General features: G+C 61.9%; 1 protein-coding gene across 3 annotated transcripts in view; it reads left to right on the plus strand.

The window, feature by feature from the left end:
- CPNE5 (copine 5) overlaps positions 1-22,357 on the plus strand; it is an 82,973-nt gene that overhangs the window by 49,473 nt on the left and 11,143 nt on the right. For 2 of the 3 annotated variants that reach the window (XM_008262846.5, XM_051854801.3), the window contains 5 exons: positions 2,530-2,633; positions 6,673-6,777; positions 13,734-13,775; positions 15,857-15,932; positions 20,841-20,894. In XM_008262846.5, the coding sequence (XP_008261068.1) occupies positions 2,530-2,633; positions 6,673-6,777; positions 13,734-13,775; positions 15,857-15,932; positions 20,841-20,894 (381 nt within the window). Of the gene's footprint in view, positions 1-2,529; positions 2,634-6,672; positions 6,778-13,269; positions 13,513-13,733; positions 13,776-15,856; positions 15,933-20,840; positions 20,895-22,357 lie in introns of those variants that run through there. The other variant, XM_051854803.3, reaches the window with a different exon arrangement.

A 22,357-nucleotide genomic window follows, 5' to 3' on the forward strand; every position in this document is an offset into this window, starting at 1 on the left:
CCGGGAAGCAGAGGGGAGGCTCAGAGAGCCTGAGGGACTTGCTCCAGGACTCACGGAGCCAGCACCGCACCTTGGAACCCCGGCTTCCTCTCTGGGGCTGCCCCCGCTGCCCTCCTGAGCAGGTCTGCTCGTGTCTCAGGTGCTCGGACGCCATGCCACCTGCCTCTGTGGGAAGCAGCCAGGGCCGGCTCTGTGGGCATATGACCCCTGCAGTTGCTTGGTTTAGTGCCCTGCTGCGTCACCACCTTGACGTTTCTCTACTTTCTTTGGACAGAAGGCCCCCACGTTCCCTTTGCACTGGGCCCACAGCTTGTGTGGCCAGAGCATGAGGTGGGGCTCCCCAGGGAAGCCCCATCCAGTGTTCCCTCCATCGAGCAGGGGATGGGATTGGAACTTTGTTGTGGGGACAGTGTGCCCCCCACCCCACCCCCACCCCGCCATGCCTTAGATGCTTTTCTGGATGGATAAGAGTGCAAACTCTGGGGTCCGACTGCCTGGATTGCTCACGGTGTGACTTTGGGCACATGACTAAAAGCCTCAGTTTTCTCCTCTGTAAAATGGAGAGAGTTACTTCATAGGGTTGTTTGCAGGATGAAGGAAGCCCTAACATAGTGCCTGGCGTTCGGCAGGTGCTCAGTGAGTCAGCCATGCACTCTCACATTTTAACAATGTTTATTTATTTGTTTTCTCCTGTTTGGGGGGGGGGGAGTGGGGAGGGAAAAGAGAGAGAGAGAGAGAGAGAGAGATCTTCCTTCCACTGGTTCACTCCCCAGATGTCCACACTGGCCAGGGATGGCCATGCTGAAGCCAGGAGCCTGGAGCACCTGGCAGGGACCGCAGCACTTGAGCCTCCACCTACTGCCTCCCAGGACGCATCAGCAGGAGGCTGGATCTGAAGTGGAGAAGCTGGGACTGGAACCAGCGCCCTGTCATAGGATGGCGGCTTAACCCGCTGCACCCTGGTGCCCACCCAGCCATGCTCTTATTCCAGGCCTGAAATCCGAGGTTTCCATGGAGGCTCCAGGATTCTCAGACCTCCCAGGGCCTTGGGAGCCCCCAATCCAGCTTCCTTCTCCCCGTTGGGAGGGCTATGATGGGAGAGGCGCTCAAAGCCATCCTGACCCGGGCGCGTCCTGAGCCGGCCACCCCGTCTGCAGTGCTGTCGGTCCTGGAAACTCCATGTGCATAGGCACCTGCAGCCCAGGTCAACCAGCCAAGCCAGGCGCCTGAAGAGCCGGGGAAGGGGATCTGGCGCCGCTTCAGGGAGGGGGTGGCGTGGAGGCAGGGCGCTGCCAGTCCCCAGCAGGGGCCTCACTTCTCCAATCCCCAGCTTCCGACCTGTTATACCCCCACAATCACGGCTCAACCTTCCAACTCATGGGAACTGGCAGTTCCATCTCGCCCACGCCGGGCTGAGGGTCACTAACCTCATTGCTCCCACTTGGAGGCAGGAGCCATGGGCAGAGACAGCGCCCTGAGCCCATCCCACTGTGAGACGTTCGCCTTGAGGACCGGTGGAGAGAGGCCCTGGGGTGGCTCTGCCGAGAGCCTGGGGGCCTGGGAAGGGCAGGGCCCGTGTCCTCACTCCGGCCTGGACACGTCTGCGCTCCTGGGCTGTGCCACGGGTCAGCTGAGGCAGTGAACCGGACCCGGGGGTCACACACGGAGCCGTGTGGTGAGCGTGGGGCAGCTGCTCCCTGCTCTGAGCCTGGGAATTCTCAGCAGTTCGCTGGGCCTTGGTCCCTTCTCGTGCTGGGTGGGGCCCTTGCCAGTCAGGGTGTGACAAGGACGGCAAAGGTGGGGTGCCGAGGCCACGTGGGCCCAGCTGGGGTGTCAAGGCCACGTGGGCCCAGCTCAGAATTGGCAGGTCATCCCCTTGCCTTCCCCAGCCACGCAGTAATGAGATGGGGGCGGCCTCAGGCCTGCGCTCGGCAGAGGACACTTAGCCCTCCCAGCAGCCCACTGCAGCGCATCCGTAGCCAGCCCTGGGGGGAAACTGAGGCCCCAGGGGGGACCTCCCTTGCCCACGGTGGAGGTCACACAGCTGGGGCGGAGTGGCAGAGACAGATTCCACTCGGACCAGCTCCAGAGTCCGCCTGCTCCCCTGCCTGCACTGCCGCACCTGCCGGCCGGTGCCTGAGGTTTGAGGATGAAGTGAGTGAGCACCCCCAGAGAGAGCCCCCAGAGAGAGCCCCCAGAGAGACCCTCAGAGAGAGAGCCCCCCAGAGAGAGCCCCCAGAGAGCCCCCCAGAGAGACCCTCAGAGAGAGCCCCCCAGAGAGACCCTCAGAGAGAGCCCCCAGAGAGAGCCCCCAGAGAGAGAGCCCCCAGAGAGAGCCCCCAGAGAGCCCCCAGAGAGCCCCCAGAGAGAGCACCTAGGGCCTGGCACCTGAGTGGCTATTGGGCACGTGGAAGACACTTTGTGACCAGGGCTGGCACCGGGCAGCCTCCTGCTCGCTGGGGCCCGGGCCCCTGGGCACCTCTGCCCCTTTGCCTGCCTCCCCCTGATCGTCCCCCTCCCTTCCTCCAGGATGTGGCCACCATGCAGTTCTGTGCCAACAAGCTGGACAAGAAAGACTTCTTCGGGAAATCCGACCCCTTCCTGGTCTTCTACCGAAGCAACGAAGACGGAACGTGAGTGCGGGCAGCGCCCACTCCCGGTGTGCTCTCCCTTGCGTCTGGGCTGCGTGCCCACCTCCTGCCGCCTCCCCCCTCCCCAGACTCCTGCTGCTGAGTTCAGGGGGTCAGCTCAGGGTAGCGCCCTGACCACACAGATGCGGCCAGTGGGGGGAGTGGGCAAAAACAGGGCTGGGGCAGGAAGAAGGCGCCCGGTCCCCACGGAACCCCTCTGACAGCCCCCTCATTCTTCCACACGTGCCGCCCCGCCCCTCTACCCTGCCACGCACCCACCCCTGCTCTGCACGCCCGGCTCAGCGGAGCTGGAGCCTGCCCGGCCCACACTCCCCACACTCCGCCGTAGGCTTCGTGCACAGCTCCCAGTGTCAGAACTTCCTCCTCGCCTCTCGCTATTCTAGAAGCCACCCACAGTGTGCCGGCCGCATCCACAACACTGGCAAACGTGGGTCCCTACTACACCCAGCAAGCCGTCCTGGGCTGAGGGCCTGGGGACACCCTGCTGTGTGACCCTGGCTAGTTATGCACCCTCTCTGGGCCTGTGGTCTGTCTGTATTCAGCAGTAGGGTTCTGGGAGGCTGTGGCTGCTGGCCGGGAGGCTGCAGAAGCAGGAAATGGTGGGGCAGGGAGGTGAATGGCTGCTGGACCTGGGTCTTGGGGGCAGGCTCTGAAGAAGAGGGAGGGACCCCCTCGGGCAGGGGTGGGGGCGGGGATGATTGACAGGCTGGAGAGGTGTGCGCCAGGGGCAGGAAGCCTTCACATGCCATGGATTAGGAAATTCTGGGTAGGCGCGTGTGTGCACGTGTGTGCGTGTGCGTGTGAGTGTGAGTGCTGGGGGGCAGGGAGCGGTATGGAGGAGGGGTGTGCAGTTCCTTGGAAAACTGATTTTTAAACCTGAAGGCAGAAACAAGGGAAATTAGGTGTGCTCATTTGCATAACAAAAGGATTCTTTGTCTCATCGAAGGACTCCCTGCAGGATTTCTTTAAATAATCCTGGCTGCCTTTGACTTGACTGACAGCGGGGGAGGAGAGGGCCTGAGAGGTGCTGAGTGTCCTCAGGGGGGGGGGCCAGGGCTGGCGGAGGGGGAAGGGTGGGAGGTTGCCGGGGGACCCGGCCACTGGCCCGCAAGGGCAGAGGGATTTGGAAGTGGGAGGGGCTTGCAAATCCTTGTTCTCACGGAGGAGGTGTAGGATGGCAGGGTGGGCAGAGGGGGAGGCTCGTGACTGACATGCGAGGAGGTGGGAGGTTCCCTGAGCGCTGAGCTGGCAGTGGCAATGTCGGGGGGCGGGGGGCGGCATGGAGACCCCACGGGGCAGACCTGGCTCCTGGACCGGAGTCCTAGCCCCCTCCCTGGTGGCAGAGCCCCAGGGACCCAGAGCATTGAAAGAGTAAAGGCGCTGGTCAGGTGGGGGAAGCCATGAGTTTATTTAGGAGCAGGTTGCTCGCTTGCTCTCTCTCTCTCCCTCCTTCCTTCTTTTAAAGCTACCCGTTTTTCCTCCATTCCTTCCATCCATCCACCCATCATTCCTTCCTTTCTTTTCCTTTTACGTGAAAAGTACGCACACACACACACACACACACACGCACGCACACCCCTCTTCCATCGTCTGATTTACTCCCCAAATGCCTGCAACAGCTGAGGCTGGGCCAGGCCAGTGCCAGGAGCCTGGAACTCCATCCTGGTCTCCCAGGTGGGGAGCAGGGACCCACGTAGCGTGTGCACTAGCAGGAAGCTGGAATGGGGAGCGGGGCTGGGACTCAGGCGGCGTGCACGTGTCCCAGGCAGTGTTTTACCGCTGTGCCCAGGCGCAGGTTTCTCTTGAGTCGTGGGCTGGAGCTCCTGGGGTGGGGTGGACACTGGCCCAAGGCAGCCAGTGAGCAGGCACCTGCAAAGGAACAGAGGCTGGGCTGGGGGGAACAGTGTTTCCCCAAGGGTTTGAGGAGACTGGAAGGTTTGGGGAGACACCACCAGGAGGTAGGAGGACAGGAGGAAGCCAGGGAGGGGACCTGGAGACAGCCATGAGGGCCACGCACCTGCAGTCGGGGCGTGGCACTCCGAGTGCAGAGTCGCTCGGCTCAGCTGCCTGCTGGGCCCCACCTAGGTCTGCCAGGTAGGACCCGAGCGACTCTGGGTGAATCTCTAACCCGGTAGAACTTTCTAGAATGATGGCCACTTTCCAGGTCCCGCAGCCCAGCCTGGTCACCACTGCCCACATGTGCCACTGAGAACTGAAATGGGGCTAGTGTGATGGAGGGCCTGAGCTTTGCATTTCATTTTGGTTAACTTGGACAGTGCACGTGGCTGGGGGCCACTGTCTGGGTGGTGTGGCAGCCAGGTCTCTGTTTCCTTGTTTGTGGGAAGCCCCGTCCTCACCTCCCTCCCACCCCACCCCCACCCCCGCAGCTTCTTGGCAGCTCAGGGAGGGGAAGCACTTGCCCAGGGCTGCACAGCTGCCCCCCACCCCTGGGACCAGGGCCTGGGCCCCTCCTTGGCCAGTGAAGCACGGGGGTCCAGGGGCCTGTGGACTTGGCGATGGGGGTGGGGAGAGCATAAAGAAAACCATTTTTCAGCAAAGTTTGTGTCTGAGCCAGAAACCAACTGCACGGGGTCCAGGAAGAAAGCGCAGGGAGGCAGTGGGCTCATAGCTTCGCAGAGCTGGGCAAGAAGTCTGGTGGCGGGTGGAGGGAGGGAGAGGGAGAGAGGCCAGTGGGTCAAGACATGGGGGAGCTGGGGAGGCTGTACAGGCCTGTGGCCTCCTGCATGCAGGACCTGGAGCCGGCTGACTTCTGTGCGACAGGAGCCTCCCCACCGTCGGCCCCCAGCCTGGGCCCCCCAGCCCCGCAGCGGTCCGCCTCCCTGCCCTGCCTGCCCCTGCTGCCCAGTCCCCGTTGCTGCCCTGGCTCCCAGCTCTGGTGCGTGTGGGGAGGTCTCCCACGTGTCTCTGCACACGGCAGCGGGTGGGCGAGAAGCAGCAGAGTGGAGGAACGCTGAGCGACAGTGACAGGAGTGACATTTTGACTTGAAACCTGCCAGAGAGGAGACGGCACAGGCTGTGTGGGCCCACCCTGTGACCCTTCCAAGTTGGGGGTGTAGCTGGGGCGGGTGCTGAGAGGCCTCCGGGAGAGGGCCCAGCCCCCAGCCCCCCAGCCCCTAGCCCAGCTCCTGCCAGCTGCCCATCCGGGTGGCAGGGGTGGGAGTGGGCAGGGCCGCCGGATGGTGGCCCAGCTGGGACAAGCCAGTTCTGTACTTTCAGTCTGCTAAGCAGGGTCGTGGATCCAGACTGGAAACGGTGACTTAGTGACTGTCTAAGTCAGAAGCTTTGATTTTCCTGGATTGGAATGCCAGCAGAAATACATTTGTTTACTGGCTCATTGTAAAAAAATACATATAAGGTTGAAAAGCTGCTAACTGGTAGGCACCGTGGCGGGCCCTGGGGATAGCCCAGTGACCAAATGGGACAGAAATGCTCACTCTTGGGGAACTCACATACTGGTGACGGAGCACAAACAGAATAGACAAGGAAGAAAGTGGACATTGTCAAAATGTCCACTGGTGACAAATGCGACGGAAAGAAGGAGGCCACGGAGGGACCGGGGGTGTGGGGTCACAGGACTAGGTTTGGGGTGCATCTCAGATGAGCGAGGTCAGGGAGGGCTTCATGGGGGTGGTGTTGGACTCCAAGGTGGTGAGGGGTGAGCCGTGAAGATGGAAGTGGCTGGGGAGAGAGTGTGCGGGGCGGGGGCAGCAGCGGTAGCCACACCCGGACCCTGAGGTTCCACTGCGATTCGAGCGTCCACCCCCGCTTCTCAGACGGGGAGTCCCTGCTAGAGGCCAACTCCCGGGCTTCCGGGGCAGGAGGCAGAGGCCCGATCGGCGCAGGCGGGCCCAGAACCAGAGCTGGGACCCAGGTCTCCTGACGCTCTCTGTAGGAGCCCTCCTGGCCCCAGGGCCGTGTGACCAGCTGGCTCCTCTGTGCCCTGGGGGCCGCCTGCCTGGGCTCACACCTGACAGCCTCTCCTCGTCTCCTTCTCTGCCAGGTTCACCATCTGCCACAAGACGGAGGTCATGAAGAACACCCTGAACCCGGTGTGGCAGACCTTCTCCATCCCCGTGAGAGCCCTCTGCAATGGCGACTATGACCGGTGAGTGGAGAGCCCGGCCCCCCCTCCCCGGGCCAGGGTCTCCCCACCAGGGCCTCCTCCTAACCCCACCTCCCAAGGCTGGAGGGACGGGAGGTGCCTAGGATCCCAGGGCAACCCAGATGGGTGTCTTGGCGCCCAGGCCTGGGCTCAGCAGATTGTCTTCCATGGTTGCCTGGAGAGGTGCAGCCGGCTAGAGCTAAAGGCCAAGGTCACCGGTCCTCCCCAGCCGCAGCTCCCTGCCATTGCACCCCGGGGTTGGGATCCCAGGTGCACCCCCTGCGGCCAGTTACCAGCAGGGAGGGCTTTTTGATCAACACAGCGCTGCTCTTACAATGTGCTAGCTATGGTCGTGGTCTGAGAGTACAGCTGCCTCGTGGCTAAGGCTGAGCACGTGACTAAAGAGAACTGGCAGCCTGGGCAAGCTTTGGCCTGTCTGACCCTCAGTTTTCTTATCTGTAAAATGGACGTGAACTCCCCTACCTCCTGGGGCTGCTTTAGGCTCCTGTAACAGAAGCTGCACAAGGAGGCTTGGCTGTGCGTAAGACACAGAACTCAGTGCCCGGTGCACAAGCGTGTATCTGTGAGTCCCTGCCATGCGCCAGGCACTGTGCTGGGGGCGGGGCAGTTAGCAGGGGACAGAACACAGTCTTCACCGGTCATCCCACCTCATAAAGCCCACACACCCGTGGGGCCATTAACCCGTGGTCGCACAAAGAAACATGTCTCCACACGTTGTGGCCAGGGCCAGGAGAGCGTGGAGCCACGTGAGATCACAGGAACCCAGTTTGGTTTCCTAGCGACTGCTGTCGCTCAGCTGGGTGAGCTGGCAGGGGGCACTGTCCGGGAAGCCCCAGTCTCTACTGGCCACTCAGCTGGGATCACCGGGGGCATCAGAGCCCTTGGGATCCTGCTCACTGGGGCCACTGACAGGTGCGTGTGGGGATGGAGGGGCTCCCAGGGTACCAGGGCCCAGCCTTGTCAGGACATGGGAGGAGGTAGCGAGGCTCAGAGCCCTGGCCTCCACACTGGGCCGCTGAGCAGGTGAGCGTTGGGTGGGAGTGAAAGCCAGGCAGGCTCCCAGCTCCCTCCCCCCGCCGAGCCCCAGCCTTGGCTCCCTCCAGGATAGAGGCAGCTTGGGCCCTTCTGCAGGGCCAGACACAGATTGACTGTGACATGACTGACAGCCCTGTTCATCACAGGGCCCAGCATGTCAGGCTGGCGCGGGGGAGGGAGCAGACCTACCCGCCCCAGCCCCAGTGTAACCCACACACCCGGCAGCCCTCTCCGGAGGTGCCAGCGCCCGCAGGCGCCCGGGGCAGGCGAGGGAGGGCCTGGTGCAGGAAAACAAGGCCACAGTCCCTCGAGGGTGGGGGGGAAGGTTCTGGAACCTCACAGAGCATGCTCAGAGTCGCCCAGCCCCTGTGGCTTCTAAGTCAGCCAGGCAGCAGCTCCAGTGGCATGGGGTGGAGGTGGGGGTTGTTCATCGAGGTCCTCCCCACCCCAGGTGGCTCCCAAGCCAGCGAGGAGAGAGGTCATCGGCAGGCCCTGTTCTGAGTGTCCCTGGGGCCCACAAGCTAATTTGATCCCCGCAGCAGTTGGCTCCTCCTTGGGAGGTGGCACTGGTAGGTCGAACGTGTGACAGGTACAGAAACTGAGGCCCAGAGGGGCTGAGGAACCTGTCCCCGGGCCTGCTGCCAGTGACCTTAGAAGCAGGGTTGGGACCTAGGCTGGCTGCACGGCCACAGCACAGAGATGTGGTGCCCCCAGCTGTGATTGGCAGGCGCCGGGGAGGCCGGGTAACAAGGCCCTTGCTCAGGTCTGCTGTGGGGTCCAAGGTGGAGAAGCCGCCTGGTTTAGTCCTGCGAGCGGGCAGGGTCCTGGTGGTTTGGGGCCCGGATGATGCGGTCAGGAGAAGGAACAGCAGGAAGGGAGACTCCCAAGAGCCCGATGTGTCTCCGGGGGCGGGAATGAGACCTGGAGCCTCGGGACAAGAGAAGTGCAGGGTGTGGCCCAGAGTGGGCTCTGCTGGCCCCATCCTGTCCTTACAGCCCACAGGCCACCCACTCTTTTCTTCTTCTTCTTTTTTTTTTTTTAAGATGTTTATTCATTTGAAAGGCAGAGTTATATTTAGGGAGGGAAGGAGAGAGAGAGGTCATCCATCTGCTGGTTCTCTCCCCAAATGGCCGCAATGGCTGGGGCTGAGTCAGGCTGAAGCCAGGAGCCAGGAATGCCAACCCCAACATCATTTCCCTTACATTATAAAAATTGCATTTGTTGTGGTCGGTGCTGTGACATGGTGGGTAAAGCTGCTGCCTGTTATGCTGGCATCCCATAGGGGTGCCAGTTCAAGTCCCAGCTGCTCCACTTCTGATCCAGCTCCCTGCAAATGAGCCTGGGAAAGCAGAATAAGATGGCCCAAATCCTTGGGCCCCTGCACCCACGCGGGAGACCTGGGTTAAGTTCCTGGCTCCTGGCTTTGGTCTGGTTCCACTCTGGCTGCTGCAGCTACTTGAGGAGTGAACCAGCAGATAGAAGATTCTCTCTCTCTCTCTCTCTCTCTCTCTCTCCCCCCCCCTCTCTGTAACTCTTTCAAGTAAATAAGTAAATAATTTTTTGAAAATATTTATTTATTTATTTATTTGAAAGTCAGAGTTACACACAGAGAGAAGGAGAGGCAGAGATAGAGAGAGAGGTCCTCCATCTGCTGTTTTGCTCCCCAATTGGCCACAACAGCCGGAGCTGCGTCAACCCGAAGCCAGGAACCAGGAGCTTCTTCTGGGTCTCCATGCGGGTGCAGGGGCCCAAGGACTTGGGCCATCTTCTACTGCTTTTCCCAGGCCATAGCAAAGAGCTGGATTGAAGGTGGAGCAGCCGGGACTAGAACCGGGGCCCACATGGGATGCCGGCGCTTCAGGTCAGGGCATTAACCAATTGCATCACAGCGCCGGCCCCAGTAACTATTTTTTGAATTGCACTTGTTGTTTGAAAATGAGCTGCTGCTGTCGAGAGAGAGAGGAGGGGGAGGGGTTTTCAGCCGCGTTTCGCATGGGTGCTGCGGACCAGCTGCAGCTGAGGGGGAGGGGCAGGGGTCTGGGGGGTCTCCAGGAGGGGTTGGCAGAGGTCAGGTGCCCAGAGCCCCGTGGAGGATGCCACAGGTCAGGAACAAGCAAGGGAGAGAGGAGGGGGCCCAGAGGAGGGAGGCTGCAGCCAGGGAGGAGAATCGAAGCAGAAGTGTAGACTCCTGTGTGGGAAAAGCTGTCAGGGAGGGCGGGGGCCAGGGTTTGCTGAGAGGGCGGCAGTAGCCGGGGGTGGGGGGGTGAGGGGTGGTACCTGCTAACGTTATTAAAAAATGACTGTTTAGGACATGTTCCAGGCTGTATCCTAACAGTTCAAGTGCATTATTTTTACCTTGTGACTTTAAATTTCACAGCAACCCTAGAAAATGGGCCCTAGCGATGTGCCCATTTTACAGGTCGGGAAATGGAGGATCCATTGATGTCACTTCTGGGCTGGCCCCCTGGTTTGGGGTCCCCTTGCCTTTGCTGTGTCTCCAGTCCACACGAGACCAGTCAGAGCCATAGTCAGAGGAAGTGGCGTCGGGGTCGGGGTCGGGGTCGGGGTCAGGGTTGGGGTCGGGGTCAGCCCAGCCCTCCAGGGTGGGACAGCGGGGTGATGACAAGAGGCACTTCCCCTGGCTGCCCAGAATTCGCCCTCCCCTCCTCTGGAACGTTCCGTGACTTGCGGATTTGTCTGGGCCTGGCTGCTGTCACTCATCACGCCTTCAAGTTGAACGAGTGGGTTTGAAGAGGGTGTCTGAAGGCGGAGTCCTCGCGGGCAGCGGGGAGAGGAGGCCCCGGGAGGCCGGGTGGTCGCATCACTGAGCTTCTCACTGCCCCCTGGCACCCTGGCTCAATGAGCTGCTGCCCCTTAGATTTTTTAAAATCGTATTGTTTATGTGTATTTATTTGAAAGTCGGCGAGAAAGAGAGAGCGACAAAGAGCAATCTCCCATCTGCCCAAATGCCCACAACAGCCCAGGGCTGGGCCAAGTGGAAGCCAGGAGCTCAGTCCAGGTTGCACACTTGACCTGCGTCCCTGCGCCATCATGTGGTGGCAGCCGGGGTGTGCATTGGCGGAAGCTGGAACTCCAGCCAGACCCTCTGACAGGGGACACGAGTGTCCCCAGCAGTGGCTTCACTGCCTCCCCGAACCCCTGCCCTGATCCCGCCACGCGCTGAGGGCCGCGCTCTGTGACCTCCCGGAGGGCTGTCTTGTCTCCCGTTTGCACCTGCCGAAGCTGAGGTTCTGGTAGGAGGTAGGGGCGTGTGGCACAGCCCAAGCTTGCGCAGCGCAGACTCGGCGCTGGGCCCCCTGCCTGCCGCAGGGGAGGCCTGGGCGCCTCTCTGCTGCTCTGAAGCCTCTTGGGAGTGTGGGACCCCCCCCCCGGGGGGGGGGCCTGGCAGCCCCCGGGACTGAGAGCAGGGGGAAACGGTCTTCTCCTCACCAGGCAGCAACTCCATGGGGGGAGGGCCTTGCAGTTCAGGAGACTTTAGGGAGAGCAGGTTGGTGTGCAGAAGGAAGCCCGCCTGGCCATGGCCCTCATCCGCCAGCCGGGGGCGCTCCCCCCCACCCCCACCCTAGGTGTGCAGAGGCCCAGGACAGTGGCTCCTGGCATCACCGGTGACCAGCTCTGTGACCCAGGGGAAGCCTCTATGTGTGATTTTGTGGGCGAGGGCATTGTACCTGCCCAGCCCATTTCACAGGTTTGTAGAGCACCTGATATACACTTGGCACTGGCCTAGACGCTGAAGATTTGGCAGGAAACAAAGAAACAGCCCTGGCCTCAGAGCGCTGACATTTTCCCGGTGCGTGGGAATGGCCTGGGAGACTGGAGTTTGGAGGGTCTTAGGCAGGAAGAGAACAACGCGTGACACGCTGCGGACAGCACAGCGCTCCTCCCCATGTGTGCGATGATCCCACTGCACAGCCGAGTAAACAGAGTCTCCGAGGGTATAGCCAGCCGCCCAGGGCTGTGCTGCTGGTACCCGATAGAGCCAAGACCACCCCCAGGGCTGAACCCCAGAGCCTGCGGCCTCCCCTGTCCAGCTCACTGCCTCCAAAATTGGGGCTCTGTGTCCTATGCCAAATAAGATGTTCAGTTTGTGGGCCGCAGGGGCCTGTTTCCTGGTCTCTTAGGCCACAGCCTGTTCTCTTGGGCACTGTCCCCGCAAGTCACTGACAGAAGCCGTTTTGGGGACTGCGCATGCGGGGACTGCGCACAGGGTTGGGAGCCAGAGCCTGCAGGCTGCGAGTGGTGCCTGTGAGATCAGGGCTGGGCAGTGCCTTAGTGTTGTGAACAGTCACCAGAGCTGTGCCTGGCTTCTGTCTATGGCCCGCAGGCCTTGGCGCACCGCTGCCCTACCCCCACGCCACCCCCTCCCCCAGGGCTGGAAGGTGGTGGCTTCTGAGCTAGCCTGACCACCGCCCCATCGCCTCTCTGGAGCCTGCACCCTCGGCTGCAGGTTCAGATCCCCATGCCCCAAATGATTGCAAGTCTCTGGGATGAGCATCGGCACCAGCGTGGCCAGAGCTCCGCGGGAGATTCCAAAGTGCAGCCAGGTTGGGAAACTGGGATCTGATCCCAAGGAAGCCGGGGTTCTGGCTGCAGCAGCAGTCAGTGGGGGCTTCTCAGAACTGCCGGTGCCCGAGCCCGGTACAGACCCCCTCAGAGAGGCTCTGTGCTTGGAGCTAAACAAAACCCCACAGTGATCACGTGGATACCCAGGGCTGTCCCCGAGCTGGGGTCCTCCTGCAGCGTCTGGGCACACAGCTGTCACTGTGCCGTCACCTGAGGGGCCGATGTTGGTGGCTGGAGGGGAGGTGCCCTTTTGCTGGGGTCTTTGAAGGTCCCCTGCAGCTGGGGGGGGGGGGCTGTCCCCGTGGGGACCAGGACACATCAGCCCTGTCTGGGGCAGGGGCGGGATCCCAGGCCTGGAGTAAGGATCCCTTTACACGGCGGGCATCTGCGCCTCCTGGTTTACACAGTGCTCTCATCACACCTGCTGTAGGTGCGGCTGTCCCCCGCCCACCCGGCCGAGGAGGCTCTTCTGCAGGGAGGCAGCGCCTCCTGCTGGGAGCCCAGAGCCCCAGGGCCGACTCCTGGCGGGCCCAAGACCGGCCGCCGCCAGGGCGAGACCAGGGCGCCAGGTAGACGCGAAGGCTGGGGGCGGGGGCCGCCGGCTCCCTCGGCCTCACCCCCCCCCCGGCCCCCCACCCCTGCCCTGGACCCCTCCCAGGCCTGAGCAGCCAGCACCGAGAGTTAACCAGAAGCCTCTGCGCCCTCCTTGCAGCCTGGTCCGCTAGCCTGTTGCCATGGGAACGTGGCTAAAAATAAACCGGGCTCTCAGAGCCCAGCCCCATGCATAGGAGTCAAAACAAACTAATTAAAGCAGCCAGGCTAAAATGTGAAGATAATTACACCCTCACTCAGGAGCCAGTCGCGCGGCTTGGACAGGCGCCGCGGGCGGTCCCCGCCAAGGCCCTGGGCCCATCCCTGACTCGGCCGGCGCTGCCACTCAGCCCCTTCACGTCTGTGGTCCCCCCCAAGCAGTCTTGTCGCCCCTGCTTAGGCCCGAGACCCACGGAGGGCCACACGGCCACTGTCCTGACTGCACCCCATAAGTCATCCTGCAGCTTCACCCTGGCCCCAGGCCCCACGCACCGCACACGCACAGAGGTCTGAGGCCTCCTTGAAATTCCTGGAGGCGCCTGCAGGGCTCTGGGGCTGCCCCTGTTCCCACGATTGCTAAAAGGCCTCAGGAGGAGGCTACCACCTCCCCCACTCAGGGCCCTGGAGCCGGAAGGGTGTCCTGGCCTCCCCTCCTGGCCCCAGAGCGGGCGGTGCGGTGCAGTGTGGGGCTAGGCTAGCCGGTCCCACCAAGGCCCTCTGTCTTGCAGGACCATCAAGGTGGAGGTGTATGACTGGGACCGCGATGGCAGGTAAGCGGGCTGGGGGCCGAGCTTGGACCTCACCTGGGGAGGGGTCCGGATCTGGGTCTTCCTGCAGGGGGCGGGAGTGGATCTTCTGCATGGTGGCCCCTCCCACCCTGCTCCACTGAGGCACCACAGCACCCCCATCCTGCAGGAGAGGCCCCTCCCCTTTTCCTTAAGGAGCTTCCTCGTAGCCAACCAGGGCCGGCCGCTGCCCTGCCGAACCCAGGCACAGCTCCGGCCCCGAGTGCCCTCTGGGTGGGGGCTTGGGCTGAGGGAGCACAGAGGCTGAGCTCGGCACTCAGGGCTCCCCCTGGTCACCCTGGCCACGGTGACCTCCCCGTCGGGTGGCACTGTCAGTGAGTCACTGAAGGGCCTGTGCTGGTCCCTCGGAGTCGATGGGGTGAGCAGTGGCACTGAGGCAGCTGTGTGTTCTGCCTGGGGCCCACGCCCCCTCCAAGGAGCTGCCCTGGCCCGGAGGCCTCCTGGAAGGGAGCCTCCCGCAGCTCCCCTGCCTCCTCTCTCATGGCCTCACATCCCCGACCCCCCACTCTCCCGCACCTGGAGTGTTCTCTCCTGGGTCAGCTGGGGACTGGCTGCCAGGGGGCTCCCGCATCAAGGCGTTTGTAGTCAGCCGGCTGAGAGCTGTGAACACGTACACCCGAAACAGCGTGGGTGCTCGCAGGGCAAGGGGCCAACGCCCACCTCCTGCACACCCCTGCCCCCTCCACAGGGACAGTGAGGGTTAAGGGGGTGAGCTGTGCTGTGTACAGAGTGGGCTGAACCTCAGCTAAACACTTCCCAAGGGCAGGGCACCACGCAGACACCCCCAGCTGCCTGGCTGCACACGGCTCTCATTGTCTTTTATTAATTGACGTATCCATTTGAAAGTCAGAGTTACAGAGAGGGAGAGCCAGAGACATGTTCCATCTGCTGGTTCACTCCCCCAAATGGCTGCAACAGCCAGGGCTGAGCCAAGCCCAAGCCAGGAGCCAGGAGCCTCATCCGGGTCTGCCATGTAGGTGGCAGAGGCCCAAGCACTTGGGCCATCTTCCACTGCTTTTCCCAGGCCAGCAGCAGGGAGCCGGATCAGAAGTGGAGCAGCTGTGGCAGGAACCGGCATTCATGTCGGATGCCCATGCCACAGGCGGCAGCCCCCTCTACCTCTCTACTGGCTTTTTTTTTTCCCCCCCACAGGCAGAGTTAGACAGTGAGAGAGAGACAGAGAGAAAGGTCTTCCTTCCGTTGGTTTACCCCCCCCCCCCCGCCCCAATGGCTGCTACAGCCGGCGCTGCACCAATCCGAAGCCAGGAGCCAGGAGCCAGGAACCAGGTGCTTCCTCCTGGTCTCCCATGGGTTGCAGGGCCCAAGCACTTGGGCCATCCTCCACTGCCTTCCCGGGCCACAGCAGAGAGCTGGCCTGGAAGAGGAGCAACCGGGACAGAATCCGGTGCCCCAACCAGGACTAGAACCCGGGGTGCCGGTGCCGCAGGTGGAGGATTAGCCTAGTGAGCAGCGGCGCCGGCTCTAATGATCTTTTAAAAACACGTATTGGGAAATCGTCGGATACACAGGGAAGGAGAGCTGCTTCAGGACCGCCTTTACGCCCTGCACCTGATTTTCACAATTTAACTGAACTGTTGCTAAAACTTTTCCAGCTTTGCTCTATCTGCATGTTGGTAATGTCATTTAAAGTAAAGTACATCATGGCATTTTACCTCTAAATATCCCATTGGAAATGTCTAAAAAATAAGGGCATTTTCCTACACAACCGCAAATGCCACGCTTGCACTTGACATTGAGCAGTAATGCTTGAATGCCAGCCGGTCTGCTTTTTATTTTCAGATTGCCCCCGTTGTCCCCTCAGTGCCTTCCATTGCTGATTTGTTCAAACAAGAATCCAGGCAGAAGCGGGCCCTGTTCCTCCCAGGCTGGCTCTTTGCTAGGTGACCGTGGGCTCTCTTCCCAGGGACCCGCCTCTCTGCTGCAAGGTGCCCTAGGAGTGGAGGCCCAGACAGACCTGGGAGCAAGGGGCAGGGCTGTGGGAGAGGCCGAGGCCTCAGGGTCTCAGCCGCAGTCTTCCCTTGCAGCCACGACTTCATCGGGGAGTTCACCACCAGCTACCGGGAGCTGGCCCGCGGGCAGAGCCAGTTCAACATCTACGAGGTGAGGCGGGCGCCGGAAGCACAGGGTTTGCTCTGATGCTCCGAGGCTCCTGGTCACTGGGGACTGCAATGCGCCACGTGCGAGGCTGGGGCTTTGGGTGTCTCCATGTGAGGTGCTGTTGCTACGTTCTGTGGGTAGCAGTGGGTAAACTTGCCCAAAGTCCCATGGTTCAGTTCAAGTTCAAGTTCAGGTCAAAAGCAGCAGACCACCCCGATTTGCCTGATTCCAGATCACTGGATTATAGACACATATCCCAGGGAAGGCGGGGGTGGGGGGTGGAATAAGAAGGTTCCCAGCCGGAGGCCTGAGGTTCATGGCGGCCCTCTGCCTCCAACCGGAACAGGGCCTGGGAGCTTAGCATCTCACCTCCTCCAGGACAGAGCCAAGGGATCAGGAGTTGGGATGTCTTCATCGGCCTAGACCAGGGCCACAGCGCCTTGGCCGAGGCCGCCCATCTCTTTGGGAGAGCAGCATTGGCCTTCCGGGGGCCATATCACCTGCTTGCATGTGCCTCTCCCGTGCCCTCCCCAGCTCCTGCACTGAGTTCAGGTCCTCCTGCTCTGAGTGGCCTCCTTGCGCCTCGTCCCTTTTCCAACCTCCTGCGAACATCCATGTTCACGGTAAATGCCGACACCCCTCAGAGCCGCCGGCGTCGTATGCTGGCTCTGCCCCTTACCAGCTCCGTGACCTTGGCTGGGTTCCCGAAGCAATCCGCGCCGTGCACACTGAGAATTAAAGAAGCCAAAGGGACGCAGCCTGGCCCAGAGGCCACTGCTGGCGCCTGTTGTCCTCTGCTGACCGCTGCATAGCTGTCCTACCGCACGCTAGAGGCCCTCAGGGCTCTGGGCCCCGTCTCTGACCAAGTCCTCTGACAGTTCACTGCCTCCCCCTGCACGGCTGTTCCAAGCCTTGTGCTCCCGAGGGCAGGCGAGGTGCCGGCCCTCCGTGCTGCCTCCCTGCCTGGCCAGGGCGCTGCTGGTGCAGAGCCATGCTTGTGACCCCTTCACACACCAAGTTCAACTGAGCGTGGCTGCTGTGAAGGCGGGCACGGGTGAATCGCTGTGCAGGGCTCGGCGCCTTGCTTTGTTTTTCGGCGTACACGCAGGGAGGGGCCGTCTGTGCCTCCCCCCCCCCCCCCGCCCTGGCTCCACCCCCTTCTGGCCTCATCTTAGGCTGTTTCTCAGGGACGTGGAGGGGTCAGGACTGATGAAGTAGGGCTCCAGAAGGTGCTTGCCTGGCTCCGAAGAGGTTTGTTGTCACCGCCCTGATCTCTGTGGCTTTGCAGTCAACAGAGGAGGAGCCTGGAGCTGCTTTGCACCAGGAAGGGCCATCAGGGGAGAGGCGAGCCCAGGGGCAGATCTGGACCGGGGTGTCATCGCTGGGCAGCCGGGGCGGGTCAGGAACACTCGCTCCAGTCAGAGCTGCCCGAAGAGGCCCCCAGGTTCCCATGAATAAAGACCCATGCCCCGGGGCCAGCGTCCACCGTCAGCCTGTGCCCCCCACAGTCCACTCTGCCACCTGTGTCCCCATCATGGGTCCTAGGCGCCTGCGGGGTCACCCTTACCATCCGGTTCTGCACATCCAGCCCGCCACTGTGAACACTTGATCTGCCCCTGTCAGTGCCCACATGACCCCCGACCTCGCAGTCTGCCACCCCACCCCCCGCCCCGTGCGATGTCCACAGCAGCCTCCTAGCAGCCTTCCCGCCTGCCTCTGCCCACCACCGACTCGTCAGTCTTTCCCGCTTGAAGCCTGTGTGGGCATCGACCCTCAGTCCAGCTGGCACAGAGGAGTGAGAGGGCACTGGAGAGCCGCCCACCCTGGCTGACATCCTCGGGCCTGGAGGGCACGGCCTAGCTCCTTCATCCAGGACGCCACCCCCCCCCCCCCCGCGCCAGCCCCTGCAGGCTGTGTATGCAACCAGACACGCTACAGCTGTCCTGGGCATGCAGCTGTCCAGGCCCCCAGGAGTTGCCCCTGCCCCCAGCCAACCGAGGCCTTGGACCTCCGCACTGCCTCAGCCTCCACCCGGGCTCCCTTCTGTGGTCTTCTCCCAGGTGGGATCTGCTGTCCTTGCCCCCAGCAAGCCGGCTCTACCCACACCCCTAGCACACGCCTAGCACTCCCAGGCTCTGGCAGACTGCTGATGCTTCCTAGCCCCCTCGAAGACCCCGAGATCCCCAAGGGCTGAGCCATGCTTCCTTCACTGCTGTATCAGGAGGTAGACCCCAGATCTGTCCTGGGAGTCCCCCTGGGAAGAGGAAGAAGAGGCGGCTTAGCGAGTGTGGCGATTTCTAGGACGGCCTCTAGGGGGCGCTGTGGCTCCCTATGTGCAACTTCACCGCGGCAGCTACTCAGGGCTGGAGAGATGGGTTCCCGGGAGCCCAGGAAACTTGGGGCCAGGCAGGGTGTTTCCTCAGTGCCCACTCCAGGTGGAGATCCGAGAGCAAACAGGCGCTTGGAGTTGAGACGGTTATGTTAGAGGGTGGACGTGTGGGGGCAGGCTAACGTAAAGAGCACAGAAGGACTCTAAGAACAGCTCCGGCGGTCGCTTCCTGACAGTGCTGTGCTGGCTGCAGCTCAGCATCTGCCCCAGCACCCCGTTCCCCAGGTTCTCGTTCCCTCTCTCACCGGGACGGGTGGTGGCAGTAATGAAGGTAGCAGTAGGTGGTGGCAGTAATGATGGTAGCAGTAGGTTGTTGAAAATTGCAGCCGATGCCTCTGGAGTACGTACTGAGCACTGTGGTTGCTGTCGTTTGTTTAATCTCATACCTTTCTGTGAGGTGGGCACTTTGTAGTCCCATTTTGCAGGTGAGGAGACTGAGGCACACTGAGGCTAAGTAGCTTGCCTCGGGTCGTGGAGCTGCTGGGTGCAGAACTGGGCGAGCATTCCCTGCTGTCTTCCTCCTCCCCTGCATCACCTCCACCAGGTCCCAGCATCCTAGAGCCTGCTGTGACTGTCCCCTGCCAGCGTCCCCACAGGCCACTGGGGGACATTTCAGGTTCTGTTCCAGCCAGCCCCACTCACCCCTCCATCCCACCCAATTCACCCCTCCATCCTACCCAACTCACCCCCTCCATCCTGCCCAGCTCACCCCTCCATCCCACCCAGCTCACCCCCTGCATCCCTCCCAACTCACCCCTGCATCCCTCCCAACTCACCCCTGCATCCCTCCCAACTCACCTCTGCATCCTGCCCAACTCACTGCCTCCATCCCACCCAACTCATTCCTGCATCCTGCCCAGCTCACCCCCCTCCATCCTACCCAACTCACCCCTTCATCCCGTGGTTCTGCACTCAGACTGGACCCCAGTTCTGAGCTTCTCCCCACATCTCCTCTGATGTCCGTCTCTCGATGCCCGAAGCCTTCCCGCCTCTCAGAGTCTGCCCTGAGCACCACCGGTGCCGGGAGCCTTGACTGGTGCTGCCCCGGGGCCGGTCTTCCTCCTGCCAGCTCCCCTGACGCTTCTGTGACTCCTCTTTCTTGGCAGCCTTTGTCGCTGCCCTGGGGACATACCTCCTTTCTCCCACAGGGCCGGCGATTCTCGGAGATGCATTTGGTTTAAAGGTGGCACCAATGGCCTGGGGCTGGGAACCTGGCTCCTTCCTTCCTTCCTTCCTTGATTTATTGTATTTATTTGAAAAGTAGTGTGACAGAGAGGGAGAGACAGTAAGAGAGAGAGAGAGGTCTTCCATCTGTTGGTTCACTCCCCAGATGGCTGCAACAGCCCGGACTGGGCCACACCGACGCCAGGAGCCGGGAGCTTCATCTGGATCTCCCACGTGGGCGGCAGGAGCCCACGTCCTCGGGCTATCATCAGCATCTGTCTTCCCAGGTGCATCAGCAGGGAGCTGAATTGGAAGCAGAGCAGCCGGGACCTGACCCAGTGCTGCAGTATGGGACGCCTGCGTCACAGGCAGCTTGACCCGCTGCACCACGACGCTGGCCCCTGGGAACCTGGTTCCTCACGCTGTCGCCACGCAGACAGCTGGGCGGCCGTAGGGGAGTCGCTGGGTATCTCTGCACCTTCGTCTCCTTTTCCAGAAGCAGATGTCGGTAGTTGTTCACACCGAGGATCCCACAGCTGTGGCCACCGTGCGCAGAGCAGGGGTGCGGGAGAGGGCAGACAAGCTGGCCAGACAGCAGCACGCACCAGAGCCGCGGGAAACCGCCTGGCTCGGTTTGATGGCACCGCAGGAAGGGCTGCGCCCGGACTCCCCACGCTTAGAAGGTGGACGGAAAACCCACGCACGAGGAGCGATGTGGCCCTTGAGAGAGCCCTGTGGGGCGCTCCTCGGCCCTGGGGCTGTCAGCCACGCGTGGGCCTCGACCATTCTTTGTGCCTGGCCTCTACCCGCTCCCCGAGCTGGGACCGTCACAGCTGTGGCCAGACATCGCTCAGTGTGTCCCGGGGAAGCCACCTCTGCCGCAGCGGGGACCACCGCTGAGCCAGCCCGTCAGGACTTTTTGAGCGCCTGCTGTGTGCTAGCCCTGTGATTCCTGGTTGAGCTGTGAAAACTCACGCGGGAAGGACAGCTAAGGGGCTTTTAACTGCCCAGGAAGGGTGGTGGTCACCCAGAGGGGAGCCTGGGGCAGAGAGCAGAGTGGAACAGCCCGGGCCACAGGGCGGGCAGGCACCCATGGGGCCGCGGGCAGCATCAGCCCGGGGCAGTTTGGGGGGCAGTACAAAAGAAAATTAAATAAATATTCCTGGTGCGTTTGACCGTGGGACGCGGGTTGCCAAGTGCCAGTCTCCCGCTAAGCCTCCCTCCGCCCTGTCCCCCTGACGGCTGTGGACTTCTCGCCCCCGCCCCGCCATGGCTGGCTGGGGCCACGTGGGGGCGTCTGCAGAGGCCCCGGCAGCCAGCCCTGACTGCCTGGCAACAATAACTGGTTTCTTCTACAGGTGGTGAATCCAAAAAAGAAAATGAAGAAAAAGAAATACGTGAACTCTGGCACCGTGAGTAGGCACCGCTGCCTGCAGCCAGGGGCGTGGACGCTCTGGGTCCTGGGCTGGGTGTGGTGCCGGAGTCACGCCTGTGTGTGTGTGCATGCGTGCGTGCGTGCGTGCACCTGCTAGGGCGGGGGTGCACACTGCACAGCAGGCACAGCAGGCCCTGGACGCAGGACGTGGAGTCACACGGTGAGGGGATGCCCAAGGGACTTCCTGCAGGAAGGAAGAGGAAAAGGAGTCGCGCCTCGCGGGCTCCCGCCCCGGGAGTTCCCCAGCCTGGCGCTCTCCACAGGTTTTTTCCTGGAGCAGCAGCTGTTCTCATCCACTTGTCATTAAAGAGGAAACCAAGGCTGCAGGCGAGGAGGTGACTCAAGCAGTCACCCAGCCAGGACACACTCAGCCTCTGACTCCAGAGCCGGCCGCCGCCGTGGGAGCTGTCCCTGCTCGCCCGTGGCTCCCGGGGTATCGCCCTGCTCCTGGGCCCAGTCTTCAGAGCATGCTTGCATTTCTTCAACAGATGTTTACTGAGTGCTGCTCTGAGCCGGGCCCTGGCCTAGGCAAAGGGGAAACAGCTGGGAGCAGGACAGGCTCCCATCCCTGGAGCCTGTGTCCCAGTGGGAGGCAGCAGAGAGCAAACGCACATGTGTGGTCACACACACAGCCTGTGTGTACGATGGGCCCGAGTATACTAAGGCAAAGGGTTAGGGAAAGGGGATTCCAGCTGTAGGAACAGCATGTGCAAAGGCCCTGTGGTGGAGCCCCCAAGCGTTCCTAGAACGAGGCAGTGCCTGTGTGGTGCAGATGCTAGAGGTCGTGGCTGCTCGCTTGTGCAGCCAAGTTCAGCCACTCGAGCCAGGCGGACTCCACTCCAGAGCCAGATGAGGGCTTTGGGGGCTTTTGGCTTTCTTGGAAGAACCTCATTTTCTCCATCTGTAAAGTGGGGTTCATAAAATCCCTCTTTCCTTGCTTCCTGTTCTGGATTGGGGGTGGGACAGACACGGGGCGGGGAAGGGGGTGCAGGGAATGCCATCCTACAAACTGTGACGTGCTCTGCTCGTGCCCAGGGGCCTGACCCCCGTCTGTCATCACGCACGGGGGCTGGGAGGCCATTTCCGTGCGCAGCCGCCGTGTTTCTTGGTGAGGCACTATCCGTGTCCAGCCGGGATCACCATGCCTCACGCGGCTTCCCCGCATACTGTCCAGTGTCTCGCACCCCTGGCCTCTGCCCGATGCTACCAGTAGAGCCCCAGTCCTTGTGAAAGTCCCTGCACACGCCCTGGGGGCAGCACTGTACCCAGCTGGGAATGCTGAGAGCAGAAAGGTGCAGACTCATCTGCAGCCTTCCCGCTTCATCGAGAAGGAGCCGTGGCCCAGAGAGGGCTGGGGAGTGTCCCCAGGTCACAGAGCGCATCAGGAGCAGAGCGGGTCTAGGCCCGGTTCCCAGCTTTCCCTTTGCTCTGGCGTTTCCC

Source organism: Oryctolagus cuniculus, chromosome 5 (assembly GCF_051225735.1).
Source record: "Oryctolagus cuniculus isolate XC-2025 breed Fujian yellow rabbit chromosome 5, ASM5122573v1, whole genome shotgun sequence".
Classification (NCBI taxonomy): domain Eukaryota; kingdom Metazoa; phylum Chordata; class Mammalia; order Lagomorpha; family Leporidae; genus Oryctolagus; species Oryctolagus cuniculus.